Raw genomic sequence first — 20,012 nt, 5'->3', positions numbered from 1 at the left:
ATTAGGTGTGATTATTTTTTTTTAACAATGACTTAATTTAAAATATTTAAAAAGTGACAAGGCAGCCTGTATTTTACTGCCTACATGAAAAAATCGTGATTATTGTACTCATTTAATCTGCAGTGGAAGGATGTTGTTTCAAAGGCAAAATCCGGTTCACAGTGATCTCGGTGGGACTTCTGCCATTGACTTAGGCAGAAGCAGAGCTGGGTCAAAAAACTCTAGAATAAACAGAAAAAACCAGTTACTGCCAAGGACAAAATCATCAGGAAAGGTAATTTTATCTCCACCATGTTCAAAGGGTATTACAGATGCTGAAGGATTTAAAACGTGGAGCACTAGCTTTAGGCTGACTTGACCTAAATCCCTTCTTTACTTCAAACATGCTTCTTTTGTAGAAAAAGTCTCTCCTTATTTGGAAACTACTTCTTCTGAACCAGCCTGGGTCTCCATGGCAAAGCTAAAACAAAAGGGTTTCCAGGACCATCCTCTTGCCAAAGAACATAAAGATGAAGACAAAGCTTTGACCAAAGTGGAACAAGAGGAGGTAGACTACCAAGTAATATTGCATGGGTGTGAATCCTGCCCCAGGATTCACAGGTCACCTGGGTACTTTGCAAACTGTTCAAGATTGTCCTCAAGGGAGGTGTGTTGTGAGCACAAAGAGAGCTTTGCAGGCCTGGCCTCTAAAACACTGAGACAGACAACTGATGCAAGTGTGCAAATGCCAGTGACTACACTGTCACAGGGATTAGTTTCAGAGCTGGATCATCCTATATGTTCCTTTGCACTGCTCAAACCTGAACTTTCTCAGAGCTTTCTTATTGCCCAGAGCATATTTATGTAGCCCAAGAGCTGCTTTGGGTTGCATTAGGTTCCTCACTGCCTTCTCCCTCCCTCCCACAGGATGTTCCCAGCCGTCCTTGCCTGGCTTTTGCTGCATTTCCACAGCCAGGTTTGAGAGGTTGCCAGGGGGAGCTTTATGAGTGCCCATGGCTGGTAGTTAGTTGCATTCTTTTCTTCTCTCCTCATGCTGTAGCAAGAGTTCTGCATTAGTGAGAACACACTGAAGAAGAATATGCCTTCCAGCTCTCAGGACAAGAAAACACAAATGAAGACCGGTGTGTCTGCAGCAGCAGGTATTCTTTTTCTTTACATAGTGGCTACAGTTTGCACCAGTAAGTGGTGTGGGTGGCAGGTGATGGGGAAGAAAAACACCATTTTTATAATCAGCACACTTTATGTAAGGCCTATTCAGACTACAGTGTGTGTATGAGGCAACATAATGGCTTGTTCACTCAGCAGAGAAAGCAAGTGAGGAACTCTTATCTCCACTGCCAGTTCATGAAATGGCATATAAACAGTTTGGTGATCTATTACTGGCCAAGGTCAAAACTAAAGAATAGCAGTTGAAGTTGGAGAGTGTCCAGAAGAGAGCAGCAAAAAAGGTCAGGTCTTCTAAATCTCCAGTCAGCCAGGAAATACTGATAGGATTGGGGTTGTTTAGTCTAGAAAAGACAACTAAATTTTCTGCAGAGGACAAGACTAGTCTTTATGGTCGGCATGAACTTAAAATGCACCAAGGGATGTTTAGCTTAGATGTTAGGAAATACTTTCTAACAATAAGAGCAGTGAGGTGCAGAAGAGCATGGCTTGCATATGGAGAGTGTGCAGTTTCCATGGCCACATGTGTTGAATAGATAAACACATATCAAGAATAATTTAGGTAGAGTCAGTTTCACCCTCAGGTGAACACAGAGGCTGGATGGCCCCTCTTCTGAACACTTAGCTGTGTTTCTCTATATTAAAGATGCAGGGGGAAGAGTGTGACTCAGACTTAGTGACTCACATTATCTCTCCCAAGGCTTCTGCTGGGCTGCATCTTATCCCTCCCTGCTTACTCAGTGTGGTGCCAAACCTCAGAGACACGGTCCAGCTAGATACAGATAAGCCAGTCCTTCAGCTGTAAAAGCATATTGTGCTGGCTGAAAGCTATTGATGGCAGATACTGCCTAAGTAGGTAAGAAATGCGCCACTGTGCCAGAGCTGTGGCTTTTCCATTGCAGATTCCTGTAGCTGACACAGTAAGAGATGCTGTCTAGAGAGAACCCATGCACCTGGCCCCTTTCCCTGTGCAGTCCAGCAATGCCCAGAGTTGTTGTACAAGAGGTATTTGGGAGTACCACTGTGCTGTTCCCTGTAGTAGTTATTGCTAGAGCTGTTAACCATTTCTGAATTTACAGGTTCTACAAAATTAGCTTTCTCCCTTACTATAGTAGGTGGCTGGCTCAGTATGTTTGCACCAACGCAGAGGCTCTGATGTCAGTTGCAGCTAACTTTGTGTATCTGTGTGTGATTAAAATACCGTAACTTTTAAAAAGGATTCTGTTGCGTGTCTCATGGTTTTAGGTGCAAAGTGAGAGATGAAACATAAACAGGCCAAGATTTTTGCTCAGATGAGGTCTTCCTTTGAAAGGCTGATTTCTATATGTTGCATCATCCTAACCTTGGAAGCTCGGCAGCCTTTGGTCAAAATTCAGAACTTCACAAACCACTCTGCTACTCACTGACTAGAACTTGCAGTCTTTGTGGTGCTTGCAGCAGAATTACAAGTTTTTGTATATTACCTCTTCCCCATAACTGGGGAAGTTTCCTGACATCCAATGACTGTTTCTTCGCCTCCAGAGGTAGCATTTATAGGCATATTCTGGTGTCCCACGACTTGAGCATCACAAAAAGCTCTGACTAGTGCTGGTGTTTAAGGAAAACACTGCTCTTCTGCTGCTCAGAAAGCCAGGCCCTATTGTTTAGGAAATGTTCAGCACTGTCTACACATGAGTAGGAAATTTGGAATCCCAAATGTAAACTCACCTCTTCCTTGATTTGGTTCCCAGTAGCCCAGTCAAGACTTTGTCTCGTTGAAAGTGCTGGTGGTGGAAGGGATGTAGAGTTAATACCCAGAGGAGATATTTATTTGGATTGTTGTGCTTATTACGAAGAAGGTTCTCTCCTAAAATGTGGAAATTAATTTTCAAAATCAAAATTTCAGTAATACTTGAATTCCTATCTCATCTTAGATACTTCTGAAAATTTCCTGTGTATATAGAGCTGCAGCCTGTTTAATGGACAGTATACTTCCTCCAGTATTCCTAAGGACAGTTTGCCTCCTGCAAGAATTACCAACCAGCCAGAACTTCTAAAAGACCAGAGACCTCCTGAGTGAAAGTAGGGAACTACTTTAGCTCTGCTCAGGAGAGTGAATGATGGAGCTGATGGATATTTTCCATTGATTTCAGTGCAAGCAAGATCAAGCTTCTTGTACTTAACATGGCTTAGCCACTAATTTTGAAAAATTTCAAACAAGATGAATGGAGTAGTGCTTTTCTAAGTAGGAACTCAAAGCCATAAAAGAAGCATTATCTGTATTCCTACATCCTTTGTGAGTATGACAGGCGTCTGTTAGGCTGCATCAAGAGGAACACCTAGTACCATCAGAATCCCACCATCACAGCTTACAAGTGAAAGTACATAAAGCACTGGTTTGATTCCTACCTAATATTTAATAATATTGCTGGAGCAATATTTGTGTTGGCAGTGAAAACTAAAAAAAAACTTTAAGTATTCTCAGTATTGGAAAACATAAACTTTACTCCACAGCAAGCCTGGGGTGATCCTTATCCTGCAGCTATTTTGTTTCTGTTTTCCTGCATACTCAGGGATCTTATTCCTAGATTTTCCTGCACTCGCAGAGCAGAATTTGCCTGTGGAACTCCTTGCTGTGCCCTTTAATAGAAATCAAGTGTTTGAAAAATTAAGAAATATAGTAACCAAGAATATGAATTAGAGAAATAACTGGGACTATAGTCTTCACATGCTTGAAGAATTTTGAAAAATGTCCTTCATTTATATGGGCTTAGACACTTGCTGTTTGGACTGAGGAAAAGATTTTTTAATGGACACATTACTCACTGTTTAGTATCTATTTTCCTGTTGCAATAGCTGTTCCTCACCATTGCTGTAGCTGGACCAGAGAGTGCCAGCAATAGCCAGTTAACAATTCCTTTGACTTATTGGTGAGTCACAAGCATTTTGGGGTGTAAAACAGTTTCTTTAGAGAGAAGAAAATATTATTGGCAGAAATTGAGTTTTTAACTCTCTAGCCTTCTGATGAGTGATGTGTATCTTCTCGTTGCCAGGTAAAGCTGGACCTATTTCTCAGGAAGCATCTGTGGTTCCTGCTGTTGAAAAGGAAGCAAGGCACTCCTCTAACCTGCCAATGACACCCTGCAGTCCTGCTGAACCGCCCTGGCTGTCCCTGGCCAAGAAAAAAGCCAAAGCATGGAGTGAAATGCCCCAGATTGTGCAATAGCAAATGACACGAGCATCCTTCTTTGCATTGCCAATAGCTGTGTTAACTCCATTTAATCCCTTCTTTACTGTGACCTTTTTTTTCTTTTATGAGAAATAAGAGCCTTAAAAGTTTTGGTCAGACTGTTGTATGTAAATACACAATGAAGAAATGCCATTGTGGGCTTAATTTGATGTATTAGGAAGCTGAGCATTTCCTACTACCAAACACTAGGAAGATTTGATTAATTTTTATATGCTTACACATCTGATGGTGATATTATAAGAAGACATGCTTCAGGCTTTTGAAACGTTTCTCTAGAAAAATGTGTTTTTAAGTTTCTTTTAAAAAGACCATACAGTATTTTGTACAGTTTGGCTTTCAGCTAAGAAATTAATGTATGCTATAAAATAGATACAATGCTGGGCACTGACGCATCATGAGTCATGGACATTGATGTCATCACACTTCTTTCTCTTGTCCTCTGTGATGGGCAGCCTGACTTTGGTCCAGATTGTTAATGGATCTGTTTCGTGACAGCTGTAAGATCTAAACACATCGTGAGTTGGAGTGATTCTGGCTTTTGTGTGGTTTGAAGTCACAGTACAGTTGGTCTTGTGCTTTGCTCACAGATACCCACTGGAATGGCCCAGAGCTACACACCCATTCTCTCCCATGCACTGGAAAACCACCATACTGTAGCATATAATCTGCTTTTTGTTATACCATTAGAAATCTGGGATAATTTAAACATTCTACTAAAAAAATCCTTTCTTTAATTATGGCAAATAGTGATTTTTTTGGTGAGATTCCTCAGCCAGTTGTCTCTCTTAAAGAGTGTGTTGGGGGGAGAACTTGCTCCTTAGAAAGTGGCATCTTGTTTTCAAGAAATGCCACTCTCCATGTTCGTAAGGATGTATATTTAGTCAATTGTATCTAATATTAGTCATGAAAGGGGCATCTGCTTTTCTTCTTGTCTCATCAGTCTTTGACCATTGACTCAACATCAGTCTGAGAATGTGCAGCTGAGGCAGGATTATTCTCTCAGGACCTGGCCTTGCAGTCACTTAAACTAACAAAAGTTTTGCTATTGACTTTGAAGGATGCAGACACTTGAAAAATAAGCTTTGTGAAGAGATATTGGTGGCTTAAGTGACAGTGGCACTTACTGGTCCTTCCACTTCTTGCAGCGTTGCATGTTTATGTAGTTTTTGTTTACAATCAGTGCAAAATTTGAAGGCTGACTTGGCTGATGGACTGTTTTTAGCTGGAAAGTTGGTCGGAATTTTTAAAGGAAAATATTATCTATTGATAAGATTAACTGCAAACCAAAAAAAATTTGGTTGCAGATCAGCTCAAGCAAGACTTTAATCTTCCAGTCTTGGCCTGAATTTAATCTGTAGCTTTTGCAATTTGAAAACAGTATTAGGAGCTAGACTGTGATTTTTAATTTTTTATTACATGGGTGAAAACTTACTTGCCCAGGGAGGCTCAGAATCTATAGATACTATTTATCCTAGACTAAGACCAGAAAGAGTAGGAGATTCACATTGGCTTGGTAATTGATGCCTATTTTGTAGCTTGTTTTCCTCTGCTTTAGGACACATATCTTTCCTTACAAAGAACTGAAACATTTGTATTTCTCTGGACCTTCTGAGTGTAATGTAAATGAATATACTCCGCTTTGATTCCTGAAATTTTGTACAGCTGTCATTCCACCACAAGCTTACTGACCCTGTGTAAAATACAGGTCTTTCTATATTTAGCCAGCTCTCTTCTCATTCTGTTAATGTGGATAGTGATTCTTCACCCAAAGTACTGCAAAGGATACTATAATCTCTCTTTCCCTGTGTTTCCTTTTGATCTTAATATTCTTCTTGTCTTTTATGTTTGGTATGTATATATGTTTTTGTAATCCTTGTCTTGAAGGAACCCCTTTTGTATTCCATTTCCATATTTGGTTTACTATTAAAAGCTGTTGCCAGTGATGATGATATAATTTCTGGGAAAAGAAGAGGGATGGATGGCCCTCATTCATTAAGGAAGAAATAAAAAGAGGTCTTTGGTCAATATTGACTCTGTACATGGACAAACTGCATAGATTTGAGGTGATTTTGTGTGACTTAAGACTGATTGGCACAGCTGGTCAGACTAAGGAACTTTTCTAAATCTAAGTTTAAAACATCGTGAGAGAGCTAATGGCTCTCCTGTTATTCTGGAGTTGAGTTATTGCTCCTTCAGTGCAGAGTTGGTTTGAAGGCAGCCACTTGTGGTCATAGGAAGCCTTGAAAATACTTGTTTGCATGTGTTCAAAGAAGCTGCTTGAGGACATTTTTGCCGTGCTTTAACAAAGAAGGAAAACACAAGAGAATCCTGTGATGTATATTTGAAATCCACTTGCATTCTGGATTTCTGCAATTATGTCTTCAAGTCTCTCTGTGCAATTAAGAACAAAAAGCATGTAGAGAAAACATCAAAACTGAGTCTCATGTAATCACAGGAGGTTAGAAGATGGGATTATAAGATAAATGTTGAAATATCAATGGTTTATTGATGCATTTACAGAAGTTGGTAACTATTAGCATGGTTTTGATTTCTTGTTGTCCTAGTGTAGTTTTTAGATGTTCAGTGAGTAAATATAATAAGCTAATTTTGGGTGATTTTTTCTAGACACAGTCACTGTCTTTGAAAATAAGCTGTGTTGAAGTGCAGAGTTCGTTGCAGGATTTCACTGTGAGGTTTTATGGCTCAGAATCTGTAGTGGAGGATGTAGGAAGCGGTCTCTGCAATTCGCTGTGCCTGGGACCTGGCTCTGTGTGACAGCAGAGGGAGCTGGTGCCATGCCTGAGCGGCGCAGGAGGAAGATTTCAGTGTGTTTGTATGAGCACTGTTACAATGGGAGGAAAGCACTAAACTCTCGCCTTCTCATGTAGGGCTGTTGTCTAGAATAAAAGATGTAATTAGTTTTGAAGTATTACAGTAGAAATTCTCAGCTCAGAAAAGCTGCAGTTCCTGAGTATGTGCCACCTGCTCTCCTAAGTGCTTTTCAGGTCAATACAGGAAAGGTATTAGCCTGTGAGGGTACGCTGTCCTTTAGAACTGTTCCTGGAAGAGGATAGATCTGAAGGATACAGGTAATAAGAGATGTGATTAGCAGCCTAATAAAAAAGGCAAATATTTCTCTTTGTCTTTTCCTCCAGTGTTTGTTAGCCTGCCTAAAATTTTGTTAGAGATTTATCCTGGTTATAAGATTTGACAAATTTGTCACATCAATCATCACCAGAATGTTAGTAATGATGGTGTGGAACCTCTTGGGGAATCTGAACATCTGTTCAGGGTTCTGACCTTGATTTGCTTGCTGTACTATAGAATTCTGTCTCCTCTATGTAGTCAGGAAGTATTGCACCCAAAGTATCAATATTTGTTGCAGGCTACAGCCTGGGATAGTTCTTCATGCAGAGGTTCACTGAAACCTCTGTTTTTCATTGAAAACAGCTTTTTATGTCTTTTATGGAAGTAGGCAGGTGAAATAAACTGTAGATTCTGAACTTGGAACACAAACCCATGCATCTGCCCAGAAGAAAAAGGTTACTCAGGTATTTCCATCTAGATACTTAAAGGGGCATGCCTCGATGATGAATGAAAGTTCAGCTTGAGAAATGAAAGGCTTAGAATGGGAAGCTACAATTCAAATTACTTTTCCATAGTGGGATGGATCTAAGCCCAAGGAAGGACACTGAAAGGGACCTTTAAATAGTGGCTCTTCCTGCATTTCTCTTTGCACATAAGGGATACCAGACCTTGTTGCTTTGAACCATGTTAAGTAGGTGAGCACCATGACTGCACTGCAAATCAAAACCTGTTGTGAGCTGCTGATTAAGTCCATAGCTGTGCAGCACTTTAAATGGAATTGCTGTATGATCTGTGCATTCAAAATGCAACTTCTCAGGAGTGAGCTAAACCAAAGTGTAGCAGCTTGCTCTGACTTGAGGGGCAGATTATTGACTATGGAAAATCTGAGATGCTATTTTTATTCTCATTGTGCTAGGAGTGATTAAAAAAGAAGCTATTTTAATAGCTGTTTATTTTTTAGAGGCAGTTCAAAGAAGAAAAATCTGGAGGCAGATTGTCTAAACAGGATTATTAACTGTCAATTCTTGGACTGATCTGTAAGCCAAGTTAGTCACTAAACAAGAAGCAGGTATGGAAATGGATGAAGTGCAGAGTATTTAATTTATATAATTTCATATGATGTAGAAATAGAAAGACAGAGGAAGAGGTTGATTGACATAAATAACCTACATGGAGAAGGTTGTTTGGTACCCAGAAGACTCATTCCAGGCTTTTCTTCTCTCTGCCTCAGAATATGTTGCTTCCCTCTCTAAGCATTATTACTTTTCATTTGTGAGATCAAAACCCAATTTTTACTTAACCTGTTTTGTAGTCAGTCCTATTTTACAGAATTTGGATGAAAAGCGGACAGACCCAAGATCACATACTTTAAATACTGGCAACCCTTGTTCAAAGTTCACCCTAATCTATGTGGTTAAGCTAATAGTTCGTTGCATTTTCCCTATTATATCATTCTGACTCCAAATTAGTTTTGATTTACAGGTATTTTTCCAACACAGAAGGATGGGGTTGACTGCTTTAAAATTAGAGCCTTTCCACGTTGCTCAGGAATATGTTTCTGTGGCATTGAGGCAACTTCTTCCAAGTTACACAATAAGTTCACTGTAGCAACTGCAGCAATGTATGGGAAAGGGTCGAAGTCCTGGGGCTGTGTTGTGTTTCCATGGAGTTTAAATTCCATGCAGCAGCCTCCCCTAAAGGTGTCACTGGCAGCGCTGAGAGCTGACAAAGCAGGAGGGGATGTTGCTGGTTGGCTCCTCGTGGGTGACACTCAGGCTGTGCTACGTCTACATCACTGGTGACGTGGGCAAGGGGGGTAAAGTGACAGTCACTGAGCAGTAGTGCAGGGGTGACTTGCACCCCAAAGGTGCAAATTTACCAGTTGCGCCTGTGGGATGAAATAACTTCACTGGACTTTGTGAGCTGTAGAAACATGTTTTATTCATACAGGAGTAAATAAAGTGACATTTCTGTCACAGCTAGATGTACAAATTAGGATATATCTACATTAAACTAGAGCTGTGTTTTAAACACAAGAGGCATTTACTCAGTTTGGATCTTGAGTCATACATGTTTCCAAGAGGAAGAATAAAAATCTTTTAGTACAGCATTTAATTCGTAAAGGGAGTTCTACCCAAAGATGAGTGACTTCATCTGTAGTTGCATGAAAACAAATCAGAACAGAGCCTTGTTTTATGGGGGTTTTTCTTCCACTTTGACAGAACAATTTATTACATAAGCATCCTTAGAGTTATGATCCCGATAAAAAAATAACTGTCTCCTTACTTTGCATTGGTTATAAAATAAGAGCTTTGGCTGTAATGTGTACTACATATTGTGGTAGAATAATCACAAACTAATTGCCTGTAAAATGCTAAAAGAATCAATATCAGATCATATTTGCTATTTATTTAATAATTTCAGAGCATGTCTTGCTAGTAAAGCCCAAATTCTGCAAAGTACTCCATCACAGTTCAGTATGGGCTGGGGCTTGGACTGACCTCGTGGGGCCTGTCCAAAGGTCGATTGCAGGTCTGGTCTTGCTCTTCACTGGACACAGTGAAAATTAGATTTGGCCCCTTTTAAGAGATGTTTAAGCAAAGTGGAACAAAAGCTTTCAGAAAAGTGTGTTATTTTTTTAATAATGAACCATGTCATGCAAATTCAAACAATATAACTCAGGGGCTGATATGGCATGGGCTGATGTGACAAAGTGTAATGTTGCAATCTAGAGTCCAACCATACTTGGTTGAGGGAAAAGTTGGGTCTTACCACTTACTCCTGGGAATCCAAGCCTGGTAACCAGGTTGGTGTGGTTCTGTGACTGTGCTCAGCCTAATGCCTCTAGGACCTATGTTTGGCTTAGACTTGCTGGGTGTGAAGGTCTTCACTTGTTCCTAGGTAATGCACCCCAAAATGGTATCTGAAGTGGTCAGAAGTTCCAAGCAAATGCATCTTCTCTAAAGCGACATTTGATAGGTCACTCCTGAGAGTCTTTTAAATGCCCATGTGCAGTAGCTGCTCCGTGCAGTGCGTTTGCATCTGTGCCCAGAGGCACCCTGCATATTTGGCTTTGTGTTCGGACAGAAGCTCCCTCCTGTCATACAGCAGGACAAGTGTTTGTGCAGCTTCAGTGTAGGGGCTCTCTTGAGAGAGCTATGGCCAATCCTTATTCAGACAGGTGAGTTCCATGGCATGTTTGATTAATCTAGCTGAGTGGGTTTCCTACAGCACGGGTGTCTTTATGACTGCAAGCCACTGATTTGGCCTAGTGGGCTCAGTTTACATGTCTCAACAGTTTCCTTTGCAATTTCACCAAAGTCACTGGAATTGACAGAAATTGGGTGAATGTAATTTGTTTGTGCTGGTTTATATCTTTTCCTATGGATTTCACCTCTGAAGGCAGTAGCTCAAAGGTGAGAGTATACAGACACGCTTGCTCTGACTAATTCATTTTTAGAGCATGCATGCCACTCCTTTAAAAAGTCAGTTTGTATCTCCCGAAAGCTAATGGCATAGCAGAAGGAGCTGGGATGGAGTGGTGGGATGCCTGGACCCCTCTGTGGAGACTTACGGAGTGGAAGAGTCTATTCCCCTCCCTGCTTGACCTTCTGTGCCCTGGTCAGCAGTCTGAGACCTGGCCTGGGAGCAGTGGGGTGAAGCAGGAGGCTGGACTGTCCCGCCCCATCCCTGCTCTGGGCACTGGAGTCCCGCGGTCTGAGCCGACCCTGAGCTGGGGGCTGAGCAGCGCCGGGGCTGACCGGGAGCCGCTCCTGCTCTTCCCAGCGGGATCAGTGGCTCGGCTTCCTGCAGACTCCGCAGGCGGCTCTCAGGCGCAAAGCCCTGGCATTTATTTACTCTCCCCTAGTGTTTCCCTGGCTGTACTGATGTAACCAAGGCCATTGCATAATAACCCAGTCCTCAAAATTACTTTTTCGTAGTTTTTGCCATGTGAAAGGAGTGGAGCCAGCAATGCTGGCGGTGTCCAGAGCCAGGGCTGCTGGAACATCTGATTCCTTTGCCTCAGATGAGCAGCTTGTCAGTCTTCTCACTCTGTTCAATAATGGGAATTTCAGAAGTGTGAGTACACACATTTGTATTGGCTGAGCAGATGAAGTCAACAATTTTCCAGACAGAGCTCATACTTTTGCTAGACTTTTGCATTTGTTTTTGTTAACAGTATGGGTCTGTAACCACAGTACTGCAGCAAAGATATTTTATTTTAGGAAGTGACCTAAGCAGCAACAGCCTTCATGCAATTTTCCAGAGAAATGTAAAGTAACAAGAAGGATTTCAGTGCTAAGTGGCACTTCGGGCTTGCTTTCAGATTTTAGGAACAGCTCTGTCAGACAGGAACAAATCCGCTAAAGCCAATGGAATTAGTTTGGTCTAAATAAGATTATAATTGGTCCTTTTTGTTTCTGCATTGCTCAAAAATTAATCCCAGTAAACAACTTGAGGTCAAGTCTCCTCCTAGCTATGCCAGAACTGTGTTGAAATTGGGGGAAATTGCCCCAAATTCACACTGTCTGATAGCCTACAGAGTAAAAATGGTTAAATATACATCTGTATTTCCTAGGTATCCCTTTCAGAACTTTACTTGTAATTAACAATTCTAGTCTCTTACTAGAAATACTATTTTACTGTCTTCTTTTACTTCCTCTATGTCACTGCAGATATTTCCTCCCCTGAGCTGTCCCAAGGTAGGAGATTTCACAGGCTGACCACAGCTCAATTGAGGTTTTGGTTCTATGTGTTGTGGAACTGTTATTCAGATGCTCTGCTCTGGTCCAAATTTGGATCTGAACTCCCTCAAAGTGTGGGGATATTTGGAGGATTGCTTTTATTTTTAAACCCATGCAATTTTCTTGTTCTTATAAACAGTATTCATTTTCGACTCACTCTATTAACATACAGCCTAATAGCAGAATAGCTGCTACTATCAACATATAAATATTTCTACTAATAGCCCAAGCCTGACATTCTGACTCTAACTAATCTGGTTATGCTTGATAATAAATTGTAGTAATGTTTTGGACATATTTTTAACTGGTGAGGCTGCTAATCAGTTTTGCTAAAATGGCATTCACTGGGCTAGGGATTTACCTTGCTTGAAGGCAGTATTAATCCCTGGATAAAAAGATGACTTTGTATTTCTGGAATCATCAAACTTACCTTTTTTTTCTTGTATTGCAGTGAGGTGCATTGAGAGAAATCAATTTATGGGAAACAGTCCATCTACCGCATGAAAAATAGTCTTGGGATAGGTCTTAGTTTATTTTGGCTTTCTGAAGTCTTTGATGAGTTAACAGCTATGTACTTCAAGCACAGAAATGAGAGCTAAACTGCTGGACCTGTGATCGTTTATTGCAGAAGCAGTGAAGTGCCTGTGTCTAATGCAGGCCTATGTTTGGAGGCAAATTTTGTCTCGCTAGGAAGGGCTGAAAATAGGAAGCTGGTTTCCATTCTGGTTTCCCCGAAGAGTGTGTGTTTTGGCTTCAAAGAAGGCAGGGAGTAGACATAGAGCTTTTGCCTGTTTTTTACAGGATATGCTACTTCATTCTTGCCTGATACCTATTTCGTGGAATGTAAATGTTCTGCAAATTTGCCTTCAAGCACTGGTTTGCTATGGAAACTTGTCTAGCATCTTTTATGCTCTGGTGAGACAAGGCTTTGTGAGACCTGCAGGTGCCTGCAGGACTTGTGGATGGTTGACTTCGACCAATGTGAAATGGTGGTTTCACGTTCAGTGCCTTTGCTGAACTACCGCTGATGCAAACTGCCTCCACAGAATAAGCCCAGTGTAAACTTTTCTTAAAGGATTGAGGAAAAAAGTTGGTCTCTGGCAATGAAATGCTGTTTTTATTTTAGGCATCTTAATGTATGAGTGAGGAAGTAATCTGATTAGCACATTTGCTAGAGAAATGAACCAATGGGAAGGTGAAAATATTAGTAAAAGATAGAGTTGATTTATACTCAAACTGGCCTTTAAATTTGCAATATATGCTGTAAGAACATGCTTATATAACCTCTATTTCTATTCATAAAGGTTTATGTGGGTCTATATTGAATTATGCATTTAAAATTAATCCACTGAGGCAGCCCACTGAGATGCCACTTCTCATTTAGTAACTGCATTAAGGACTTTGTGCTTCATTTAGAAACTGTGAGAAGCTTGCTTTGTGCTGTGGAGAGGAACTGGCCTGCCAGATTCAGACTGGCTATTATAGGGTCTTTAAAATAACCATCTCTCTGTCTCTCTCTTTCCAAGTTACCAGTAAAACTCTATTCTTGACTCGTGTGACCTGACTCATGCAGCTTGGCTGAACCTGACAGACCCAACCAACTTGTGTCAGATTCTTAGAAGAGATTAATGAAGATTTTCTTCAGGGGTTGGGAACAGCTGATTCTGCCTTTGCGAGGCTGTGGGGACCCAGAACGAGTAGACGCACACATTAGGTTTTTGTACCAGCAGCTGTAATTCAGATTTATTAAGTGTTTCATTTGTGTGTCTTTCCAGTTCCTCAGACATTGCAAAAGGGTCAAGAGCTCTTCTAGATGTTTACATCGATTTTATTCTAAGAAATCTTAGACTCTTAGTTTGTCTGATTTGAATTCTTCAGAATGCAATTATGCTGCAAAAATGGCATTGTGAGGCTCTGTGTTGTGTCTGAATTAAACTTCTTAAGCTTAAAAATAAAAGCGTACTAGTTCTGCATATCCACACTAATGTGAAATACAGATTGACGTATCTACAAAGCCTATCTTGTTGATCACAAAAAATGACTACTTGTGGGAATGAGTGCCTTTATTGACTGTGGGCAAACCTATTGACTTCCTATTCTGATTTTGTTATTATTATTAAGATAGTGCTTTGTGGCCTTAGTTTAAAAAACTTGTGAAATACCTGGCAAGGCTCAGTTTGTATTTCTCATTCTGGGAACTGTGCTCATACTGCCAAAATATTCAAGTGTCTTCTGAATAATTAAGAAGTTAATTCTGTGCATACTGACACTGAAGAAGTTTTCCCTCATACAGAGTTGTGTATCTTCCCTTCCATATTTCCCACTGCATTTGTTCCCTGTCCCTTGTATTCTCCACTCCACCTTGCAGATAGTCCAGAGCCACCTGGAAAATTACCACCTTCTCTCTGTGTGCACCTGCATGTTGGGTGATTGGCTGGCAGGTTGAAATTTGAAAGCAGATGGTAGAAAGGTCAAAAAAATCGGTTAAAAGTCAGCCACCTTGTTTAAAACTTCTCAGAGATGATGGACATGCAGGACCATATTGCAAGTGAAGTTCTGTATTAATCTAGGCTAAAAGTATAAATAGTTGTAAGAAGAACATTCATTTTTACATTGTCTCCATTTACAAATGGAGAAACTTGTTTTGTTTGCCGCTTTATTTTTGTGTGAGAGAATTAATATGTGTGATTTACTAGAGGGAAGCTAAGTTGAAAAAAGGGATTTTTACGTAAGTACAGACATGCTTATTCCCCTGATGATTTTTATCTGCCACAGGATTAAATTCCATAGTCTAGATTCAGCTGCTATAAAAATGTTGTCTCTTGCATGTGTGACTGTGCTCTACTAGATGAAGGTTTCACTGCTGCAGGGCATCACACAGCCAGTGCCAGACAGGACTTTGACTGTCAGGGTAGATACTTTAAGTAAAATGCAGTAGGGTAAATAACATCTATATATAATAAATATTATTTTAAAACTGTCTAGCCTTTGACACATATGTGACAAAATTAAGACTGAAATCTTCAAAATTATTTAGGTGTCTCATTAATGCAATGGAGAACTGGATGTCTGAGTTTTTAGCGACCTGAAGTTAAATCAGAAAATAATGAACATCTTGAGGAAAGTACTATCTGAGATTAAAATAGATCAGAAACATCTTCCTTTAAGTCTCACCTTTTAAGGACTCCTCACAGGTTTATTTGTGTTTAGATTAAGGGTAAATAAGATCATAAAATTAATATTCATTTTGATATGTGAAAAGCAACTGGTTGCATGACTGTCGAGTTATGAAACCTATATTTTTGTCCTCTGCATCCTGAACATCTGTGGCCTATATTTAATTGTAGTTTTCATCTTCAATTTGAAGAAACAATGTTTAGCCTGAAGACAAAAGTGATCTGTGTAGTGAAATCAGCTAAATAGTGTGGCTAAGTCTCACTTGCTAATGGAAAAGGCATTTTTATACATTTTCTAACTTAGACATTTTATTCATTATATAGTTTAAATACAGTTAAGAATACTCTGCTGTTCTGAACAATGTGGAGAATGGAAGTATTAAGACATGGAGGGATTGTAACTCAAGAGGAACAGGTGCATAAGGATGGAAATGTGTGGCCATATTGCAGCATCAATTTTTAAGCAGAAATCCATACTGATTCCAGTAGTAAGTAATTCTGGTGAAATATTGATGAAATGATGTGATATGACCCATGGGCAGGACATAACGAAATGTGCAAAGTAAAGCAAGTCAGTAGAAGTAGGAAAAATAATATGAAATGCAGAACCAAAAGGAATGAGCAACTTCAGAAGTAATAATCCTGAAAAGTCTGGAGAATTATACAGAAAGAAGGTTTTACATAGGGTGACAACAGGATAACGTCATCACCTCTCCCTCAGCAATCCATACAGCAGATAGCTTCAGCCCAGATTTGCAGCTGTGATCTGTGCTTTGCAGTTGGTCCATATAATGGACTGGATGAGGTTTCCATTTCAGTCAGCCTCCTTTTTTTGACATGTAATTCAAATCCAAATGCTAATCTGCATTTGTGACTCAGAAATCTCTAAGTGACATCCTTACCAAAGAAAGAAAAGATGGAGCCTTCATGTAGAAAAAGAAAGGTGATGTTTGAAGGATGTTTCTTAATTTTTAAAATGCAGGTAGTCAAAAACAACTGAGATGGTTGTGTTCAATTTGCTTCCACGTTATTGTAGCTGTTAAATTCAAGATCTTCATAGGCTTCTTAGCCCATGTCTGAGTTGCAAATCAAGTTGTCTGCAAGCATACACTGCTGAAAACAAAGCACGTTAGGAAGTTTTAATTTTAAATTCTGTTGCTAGATGTGAATCTCAGGTTTCCCAGGTGCAATCTTGAGGAGAGATCTTGAGGTAAAACTACAGTTTGCTGCCAACATAATATTATTTATTTCCACAGAGGTAAGGAATTCTGAACTCCAGTTTCTGCCTGCGCATCTCAGGAAATAGTTGGTTTGTCTGGATTGGGATGGGCTGTTCAATAATGAGGTCTTGTTCATAGCCATGGCATTAAAGAACCTTATCAATGAGGTGTCCCAGTTAACTGAATTGAAGGTGGAAATATTTCCATCTGCTATTTAAATGTAGCTTCTTTTATTCTGCCAGAGACATAATAAGCATTTTGAGCGTTTTCTAACACATTGCCATTCATTTCCCCACATTGGATCTGTAGATTGAAAAGAACACAAAAAAGGAACCCTCAAACATACGCCAATAACACATGCATATTTATGCAGCCAGCAGTTCCTTGTTTAAGGAGAATACTCAAAGAATTAAATTTCATAATTTTCTGAAATAGCAAGGACATTTAAAGAGCATCTGTGGATTGGTCTGAGTAAGTTTGTTCTGTGAATTGCTTGAAAAGAAAACAGATTCTTCCTAGGTATTGCAACAAATTGTTCCCAGCACTTCAGCTTAATACAGTAAATGAAAATTCAGAGGAAGCAGCACAATATTGGATGAACCTGCTTCAGAACATTGGCTCAGGCCACAAAGCAAGTAATTAACAAGCTGAATGAAGCATTTAAGCCCACGCCTTATCATTTATGTAACTAACCTTTGAGTTTTGGACGCACTGGTATGCTGCAGTGAAGCCTACACAGTGTTTCTTTTATGTGTGTGTATTGAGCAAACGGGAAATGCATACCCTGCCATTTGTTTTTCACATTTTCAGCACTTATCAGAGTTCTCTGGCTGAGTGATCTTATATTGCAAAAATGTACGCCTCTTGGTCCTTTTTTCTGTAGTGCAGTATGAATCTAGACAAGCCTCAGCCTTGTTGTATGTGTGGGGATGTATTCTACTTTTAAGGGTGCTTTTGAGCTTGTTTAAAGCATCATTAGTAGCACTAGAAAAGAATTAATTGAATGCCACTTTTCACCGAAGTAGGGAGCAACAAAAAGATTGATGGGGATTCTGCAAAGTCCCTGTTTATGGAGGCAGCCTTCAAAAACAGCTTTGAAAACAAATCAGGAATGCTGTGAACCAATGAGGTCTCAAAAGACGTAGTTTCCATCCTTGTCACACATCTGTTTTTGCCATTCTGAGAAATACTGGGCATGTTAGGAATGCTGAGACTGCTGATGACAACATTAGTTTCCTACAGAGCTTGTGAGATAGAAGTGGAGTTTAACATCACCTCTGCACTTGGGAAATGAGTCATTTTGCTTATTAATGCTCTCACTTTTGTCTCTCCCTCCTGTTCTTTTCCCCATCACTTTATAACCAGACTTATTTGGAACTCTTGTGAGACAAACACCGTTTCTCCTTGGCGGGAGGGAAATAAAATAGCATACTTAACATGGTTATATAACACACTGCTACGCATGCCTAAAATGAGGTCATTTTGATTAATATATTTATCTGGTGTGCAGCTGTAACAGGACATGTAATTGTGATTAAAAGACTATCATTTTCTTTAGTCTCTTTGCAATAGCCTTCAGTTTTTGTAACTAATATCCCTGAACCTGATGGGAGTTAGTTGCTGGTTATGTCATAATTTGTGCCCTTGGGCTATGGTCCTAGCCCCCCAAACCTCAGAAAATCATTGTAGTGTGGAAACACAGTTTCCTTTCTCTCTTCTTTCTTCTGTCAGAAGTTAGGTAAGAATTCTGCACTAATTATGTTTATTAGAAGTAATCCAGCAACATATGCATAGAAGGAGGAAAGAGAACGGGGCAAACTGTGGAATTCCTTAAAGTTGGAAATGTTGCTGGATGATGGAGAAAGTAAAAAGATGATATGAGTGATAAAGCCAGTTACAGTGAGCCAGGAGAAAAAGTGGAGCAGCACGCTGCAAATGTCTCTAGTATCATCTGTGGGAATGAGAGAACCGGTAGAATCTGCTTTTGGAATACAAGCAGATGTATTTTTCTTTTGGGATGTTGAACTGCCATTCTTCAAAGTTCTGACGCATCCGGTTCTATTTCGGTTTGATGACTCCTAACTAGACACGTTAGGTGGCTGCTGCTCAGAAGCCAGCATTTAAAAACACTGTGGTTTTCTGTTCGACTCTTTCTGGCAAAAAGCTCGTTATTCAAGTACTTGCTCTAACCTTTAGTTACCCTGGTTGCATAACTGGAAAGCAGCATCCCACCATGCACTTCTGTGACCCAGTTGTGCCTTTCCAGTAGTGACTTTATGAGTTACGAAAGGTGTGTCTGCCACATTGCTACAGAAAGGTTTACTCTACTGACCCTGATTTCCTAAATATTATATAGTCATCATTCACTGAGGGGTAAAAAACAATGTAAAAGCATGTAAAAAACCCCCTTAATTCCACTATGTTGAAAATCCTTGTGTATGCTCTTTAGCCCTGATAGCGTTTGGACTTATCATTGATAAAAAAATACTTGTAGAACTGATTTTAAAATCATTAATGCTTCAGTAATCTTTCAAAATGAATTTTAGATGGTACATCCAGTACTAATAGTCACAGTACAAATCACTGACTCATCCAAGGAAGAGCCTGAATAACAATTGCTTTGTTGAACTGATTTGCAGTCTAAATTGTGATGTGCAGCTTTCACATTTTCTAGACTGTCTGCAGACTTGCTAAAACCCTTCCACATTATCGTATCATCTATTACCCTGTATTCTACTCATGATAAAACGTCCCTGTGGATGAGAATGAATTTCTAATGTCACATAGAAAAAACTGTTTATTGCTAGCATTACTTTTACAAAATCTTTCTGTAGCTCATAGAAAACACAGAAGAGACATGTGCTTGGTTTTCTTTGCCATCACATAATACAGCATAAGTCAGTTACATAAATAAAGTCACTTACATAAATAGCTTAATTCTCCTTTCATTTATATGGAATTATAAATGAAGAGCAGATCTACTGAAACAAAAGATGTTACACTGGCATAAAACTGATATTGACAGCATGTGCATGCTTTCCTTACATAGATTCTTTCAGCCAGTGATTTTTGGGCTTTAACTACTTGAGTCATCCTATCCTAAGAAATAAAGTATTCAGTATGTGGCAGCTGAAAGCTGGTCTTCATACCAAAGCTTGGTCTTTACATCAGTTTTCTAGTAGCCTCTGTATATTAATTTTTGGTATCAATATACAATTTATCTGTGTAGTTAAAATATAACATTACTCTTGTCTAGTAAGCGTGACATAACCAGTTCTGTTGTGTAGGTTTTAGAGAACTTGGTATTAGTGACTGATAATAAAAGCCTGTTTGAAAATCAGAAAGACCGTTAAAAACCCATCCCAGCCCTACAATAGTTTAGTAATGCAGT

General features: G+C 39.7%; 1 protein-coding gene across 9 annotated transcripts in view; it reads left to right on the top strand.

Annotated features, from left to right (window-relative positions):
• Nucleotides 1–19,549, top strand: part of KIAA1210 (KIAA1210 ortholog) — a 67,458-nt gene extending 47,909 nt beyond the window's left edge. For all 9 annotated transcript variants that reach the window (XM_010407659.4, XM_010407657.4, XM_019290798.3 and 6 more), the window contains 3 exons: nt 399–547; nt 1,040–1,139; nt 4,197–19,549. In XM_010407659.4, coding sequence (XP_010405961.1) covers nt 399–547; nt 1,040–1,139; nt 4,197–4,369 — 422 coding nt within the window. In that variant the 3' untranslated portion in view covers nt 4,370–19,549. The remainder of the gene's footprint in view (nt 1–398; nt 548–1,039; nt 1,140–4,196) is intronic.
• The last annotated feature ends 463 nt before the right edge of the window (nt 19,550–20,012 follow it).

The sequence above is a fragment of the Corvus cornix genome, chromosome 4A (genome assembly GCF_000738735.6).
Source record: "Corvus cornix cornix isolate S_Up_H32 chromosome 4A, ASM73873v5, whole genome shotgun sequence".
Taxonomy (NCBI): domain Eukaryota; kingdom Metazoa; phylum Chordata; class Aves; order Passeriformes; family Corvidae; genus Corvus; species Corvus cornix.
The sequence above is the reverse complement of the archived record's forward strand: the minus strand, read 5'-3'. Positions and strand labels throughout refer to the sequence as shown.